Below are 6,101 nucleotides of genomic sequence, written 5' to 3'. Positions count from 1 at the left end.
TTTAAAAACTGATATCTGCTCAGATATAATGTCAATATCTCAAAAATCAATCACCAACGAGGAAAATGAAAGAGATTTTATTCGTTTTTATTCTGTTTGATCCAATATGAAACCCATCAAAGCTACGGAGCACAAGAAAATATCGCAATAAAAATGTTTTTCTTAATACTTTCATTACCTTAATTTAGCTCGATTAGAAACAATGTCACGACGAAAGCTTATGACTTAATATAAATAGTATGACATTTTAAGTACGACGATCATGTTTAATATATATATGTACTTAAACGATTCACTCAATGTTTTGCATCTAGTTATCTAAAACATTTACAACGACATCATCAGGAACTTGACGGAATCCTAATAAAGCACCGATCGACTAACATCTTGATATTCGACCTGATTCGTGCACATTAAAATCCTTGGATCACTCCGTAGGCCTCCAGCGTGGACATCAGCAGATATATGATCCACAAGGAGAAGAAGCCCGCCGACGTGAGGTACTTGAGGCATTGAGGTCCGCCGAGTTCACCTCCGACCACCTTCGATCTTCTCATCAACAAGATTATGATGACTAGCACCGCTTCGGTGCAGAAGATCGTTACTGAGAATGCTAAACTGTAACAAAAATGGAAGTCATGATATTAATAAGGAAACACTATAAACGTGAATTAATTTTAAATAAGCCACAGTAAACTGCATAAATTATGTTATACAGTATAACCTTAAATACAGTCCATCCAAAGTTAGTGTGAACATACGTCATCAACATATTTAATGTTTTTTCAATATTCAGACAATGTTTTCCTTCTCATATTATTCTAGTTAAAAAGAGGCACAATGCTGTCTGTGAAGCTCCAACATGTAACCGAAGCAGCCTGTCAAAGTCGTCCAGTTGTCAAACGTATGCAAGATTCTTCAAAACAGTAGTGACAAGAGGTTATAAACCGTTAAATATTGTTTTAACGCTTTGCTTGTTTTGAAAATCGCTGCTTATTATTACTCTCTTTAAAAATGCCGATGCCAGACAGAACAAATTGCGCCTCTAATCAGTTTCTTCGAACAGCAACAAGTTAATGGAGGTTCCCTCTTGACGTAATATTCGTTAGATAGGTAATTATAGGTATATAATAGGTATTTTTACTGTTAAATATTAAGTTGAAACGGCTTTTATTAAAAGTATATTTTAGCGTGTTGCAGCTGCACTGAATATTAGTATGGGTACGGTCATTAAAATATCTTATGAAACGGTCCTCATACGAAGCAGGCTATCAGAGATCAAATGTACGAAATATTTAACAATAGTAAATAGTTTTTGCAATATTAACATAATTTAATACACTTATTTCATAGGAAACTGTCTGGAAAGTATCCGTAGATAGATTAGAGCTATATAATATAGGTCTTTGAGACATGTAGAACATCATTTTGATATAAATGGTGAAAAGATCACCCACGAAGAGGTCTAATGGAACTTCCAGACATTGTTTTTAAAAGAATACAATTTTTAAAGCAAGTATATAAAAAAATCAAGGAAGACTACTTATTTGAATTTGTGTAGTTGGATGAGACATGGATAGTTCAGAATGGGACCAATAGACTCAATGGTCACTTATAGCAAGATGATAATAAAATGTTGAGTTGGAATGGTTAAACATACCTTTGGTATGGACGACTCGATCAGTCATCTTGAAGAAGGAGAAGGAGCAAGGATGAAATCGTGAACAAATGTTAAATAGGTTGGAAATTAACAGTTTAATTATTCACGTGAATTAAACTATCTGAATGTGGGATTATGATTCAATGCTTATATTTCCAAGAGAAGGTTAGGAGAGTGGAAACAACTAACGGTGATTATATAATTAATACTGTAGGATAATACGATAACTGTAGGTAGTTGTACTGTAGAGTGTGAACGATTTATATGCGTAGATATGTGTGTAATTGTTCAGAATAAGACATGAGCATTATGTTAGAGATTAGATATACGAGAAGATGATGGATATTAATCGTTTGGTAGATATGGTAAATGCATTAGGGAGAATGCAGTGATTAATTTTATCAAGAATGGTGTATGTAGGTAGAAACAGAAGAAACAAAAAACAGTGATATCAAAATGACTTGTGAAGCACACAATAATAAATGTAAAATACACTACTTGTATATATAATTGTTAATTAGGTGAATGGGTTTCCTCATGGGTTGTGTGGAAAATACTTCAATGTAAATATAATAATAATAACTGTAGTTTAAATCATTGGATATTATATGCATCAGATTTATTCTAATATTAAAATAAATTATATTTTATAACATTTTTGTTGCTGTATTAAAACTAGAATATTGATAAATATTAATTTAATTATAAAATAAATTAAAACACAGAGTTGATGGAGCAACATCGCGATGTGCTGATGTCATAGATTTAGATGACGTATGTTCACAGCAACTTTGGATGGACTATATTTCTTATTATTACTAGTGGTCGCCCTGTGGTCGAAATTCGACTACAATTTATAAAGTGAATCATATTCCCTCATAATAGACTAAGGATAATTATTTGAAAATGATATATTAATATTCACAAAACTTGCTCTGAATATATTTTCATAACAAGATTGGAAATATATTTGATTTGTAACATTAATTAGAGCAACAAGTGTCTGTATGTTAAAAAACATGCAAATTTTGCCAAGAACTAAAACTCACTAAACTTTTTTAAATGGTATTTAATTGAATAAAATTTCCATTACGTTCTAATAATCAACGAAGTATGAATCATTGAACATTATAACAAAAGTATCATGTGTAATATTACTTTCAGAACAGCAATAACAAGAGCAGCAAATATAAGCATATATGATTTTTATTTACTTTTAAGTGGTAATCTTAAATATGGAATACTAAATGAAGTTAAAATAGTAAAGAACACAATTAGACGCTTTCGTTTTTACAACATAGAAATTATATAAAAGTAATGCATTTATAATCATTAAATGAATTATTGATTTCAACATAGTTTATCATTTTATCGCTATTTATATATTCATTCCATTATTTAATTTTTAAAAGAATAGCTATTATATTTTTGCCTGCCAGTAGATTTATTTATTTCAAACAAGTTATGTCTTCTCCAGAATATACTATGTATCCAGAAGCTTATCAATTACCAACAGTTCTTAAGCAAGAACAATTTTTCTTATCTCCCCTGAGCTCACTAGATATCAAATAAATTGAAGTTCTGAAAACTAAAAATTGATTGGTTGATGTTTATATTACCTGCTTGCGATAATCTGAAACCTTGTAAAAAGAGCACAGATGGTTCTGGTTGTTCTAGAATTTTGTTAATCTATATTACAGACAGACACATTGTTGTCCCAATAATTAATGTAAAATGTAACTTTATATAATTATACCTTTCTTAATCGTTAAATCATAATTACCATAACTCTTTAATAGTCCAACAATATGGGGATAACCACAAGTAGTACAAAATCTTAAATAAAATATTTTAATAATATCTAACTCACTCAGTTTCTGTGTAAATATCGTTTCAAATACATAAAGGTAAAAAATTGTCTGTTTTAAAAAATTTCTGCCGCCATTCTGCGGTACAGCGCTGCCAAATTATAAGTCCGTAGTCGATTTACGTACAACAGAAATGGCTAATAATCTACTGTATTAGAATAGGAACTGGTAGGGAGCAGTAGGTCCGCCAGGTCCAATGAAATTAGAGCGGATTAATATATAGAGAATATTACTCTTAGAGATTCAATAATCTGCCCAATTTCTTATAGCTATAATATATACATGATATGTAGAAAATCATTTTATTAAGCGATCTCGTGTATAAAATATTATCTTAATTAGTTAGTTTTATTCTAAATGTTATTCTAAAGTCTATATATGTACTATAACCAGATATGAGGGTATTAAACGTCCCTATGTACATTTAGCTGATTAGCGAGTACATTGGGATGCATTAACACTCTTTTAAAGTACTTTGGCTCAGTGGCACGCAACACCTTGTTTTGGAACAGTTGCATGATAGCTAGATTAGACTTGCTAGCAGTACCTCATATTCAATATGACTTAAGTATTGATTCGTATAGCAATACCTTGTTATCTACTGATAGCCGATGGATTTGCGCCCGATAAGGCAATACATTTGATATAATTTAAGTTCAAGTTGTTTTCGTTAACAAGTATGTATATCTTCCAAGTTTCCAGGTCTTCCAAGTTTGGGGAAGTTAATAACTATTGATTATTGATTGATTTAATACGCCTTATACTCAGCCATAGTTCATTTCGCATCAAGGTGTATTTGGAGGTTCTTTGATGCTGTTATTAGATCTTATTGATTTTTGTCGGCTGTACAAAGGAGATATAGTACCCAGGAGGCCCAGTACACTTTATGGGTCAAAGCCTGTTTTACTACTCCTGCTGGGAGCATATTTGGCGAGGTTATCAGGTAATTCGTTCCCTTGTATGCCGTTGAGTCTGGGGATCCAGACGAATACGATGCTGTTTTGTCGAGAGATAGCCAGACAGTATAATTTAAGAATTAGCACCAGTAATGAATATGAGGAATATACATTATCGATAGTTTGCAGTGATTTTCGCGAGTCTCAGTGATGAAGAATTATTATTCATTATATTATTCAGAAGATTCTGTTATTAGATCTTATTGATTTTTGTCGACTATACAAAGGAGATATAGTATTGGGCCCAATACATTTCCTTGCGAGGAACTCTTGAATAAATTGTATGTAACGTAGAGAGTTCATCATTTTATTTTATTGTGAAATGTCTGTCTGGGAGATAAGATTTTAGTAACTGAAAATGAGGGAGGTGTTCGTTTATTTTAACCTAAAACCCTGTGTGTCATACTTTATCAAAAGCTTGATATATATCCAGGAATGCCGCCGAACAATATCTTTGGTATTTAAGTCCATATTTATTTTGTTTACAAGTCTATGTACTTGTTCTATAATCCCGTGCTTATTGCGAATCCTAAATTGATGTTCCGGAATAATCTATTTTATTTCTATTATATTATCAAGCCTCTATATACATAATTTCTTTAAAACTTTCGAGATTATCGGTAGTATACTTATAGGCCGATAGGAGGTAACATCTTCTGACTTTTTTCCTGGGTTGAGAATCATTGTTATGTTTACTACTTTCCAAATACTCGGGAAATAGTTCATTCCTAGCATTACGTTAAATATGAATGTTAATAATTCTCCTTTGATAGTTGTAAAATTATTCTGGTTATTAAATTATATCCGGGAGTTCTTATACAATTTATTTTTACAATTCATTATTGTTTATTTAAATTCTCGGACTATAATTTTTTCACGTGGCAGGTCCATTTGAAAAGGCGAATTTAGGATGTTAAGGTAATTAAGATACGTAATCTTATGTTTTTCTTGTTCTTGGGAAACTCAGACGAGAAAGAAACTGCCACCAAAAATTTTTTCTATCAAATTATATAATGTATATATGCCTCGAATGTTCCTTGAAGTCTTTTGAAAATTAGTTCAACGTTTCTTCATATCAATGAAGATGAATTATTTTCATAATATTGAAAAAAAAAATTAAAGAGTAACGAATACTCGATATAGAACTAATAATAACAATTAAGATATATATTTAGTCAAGAAGGTGACAAAATTCTTATATATCGAGAAAATAGCGCAGTGTAACAGGATGAGGAGGAAATAACATCTTCTGCCGATCAATAAAAATTCCAATTTCCTTTATACGCAATAAAATACCGTTTCAAATCATATCTCCTCCATGACACTCTGAACCCTCGTGTGTGTCAATTAAGGTGAATGGTCAGGTTAAGTGAAGTCGAGATTGAGACAGTCGAATCTCAAAATAAAGAGGCCAGTAATAAACTGATATCTGTCAAGATTATTTTTCGTATATTACTATATTTTATAACTAATAAATTTCCACCGATTTCCAAAAAAATTATATTTATTGTTGTGTTTTATTCAAGATATTGCGAAATTGTTCTAAAACAAACTCTTCGTCATCAAAATCAGTAATTATGAGAAGGACCAATATCGCTGTAAATACAGCTGGTGGCT

General features: G+C 31.3%; 1 protein-coding gene across 2 annotated transcripts in view; it reads right to left on the bottom strand.

Moving 5' to 3' along the window:
• Positions 1–265: 265 nt before the first annotated feature.
• The window catches only part of Calx (sodium/calcium exchanger 3), a 330,536-nt gene continuing 324,700 nt past the window's right edge, over positions 266–6,101 (bottom strand). For both annotated transcript variants that reach the window (XM_076412607.1, XM_076412606.1), the window contains exon 7: positions 266–618. In XM_076412607.1, the coding sequence (XP_076268722.1) occupies positions 414–618 (205 nt within the window). In that variant the 3' untranslated portion in view covers positions 266–413. The remainder of the gene's footprint in view (positions 619–6,101) is intronic.

This window comes from Rhynchophorus ferrugineus, unplaced genomic scaffold (genome assembly GCF_030347505.1).
Source record: "Rhynchophorus ferrugineus isolate W39M unplaced genomic scaffold, kcgeb_rfMv2 rfM8, whole genome shotgun sequence".
In the NCBI taxonomy this organism is placed as follows: Eukaryota; Metazoa; Arthropoda; class Insecta; order Coleoptera; family Curculionidae; genus Rhynchophorus; species Rhynchophorus ferrugineus.
The sequence above is the reverse complement of the archived record's forward strand: the minus strand, read 5'-3'. Positions and strand labels throughout refer to the sequence as shown.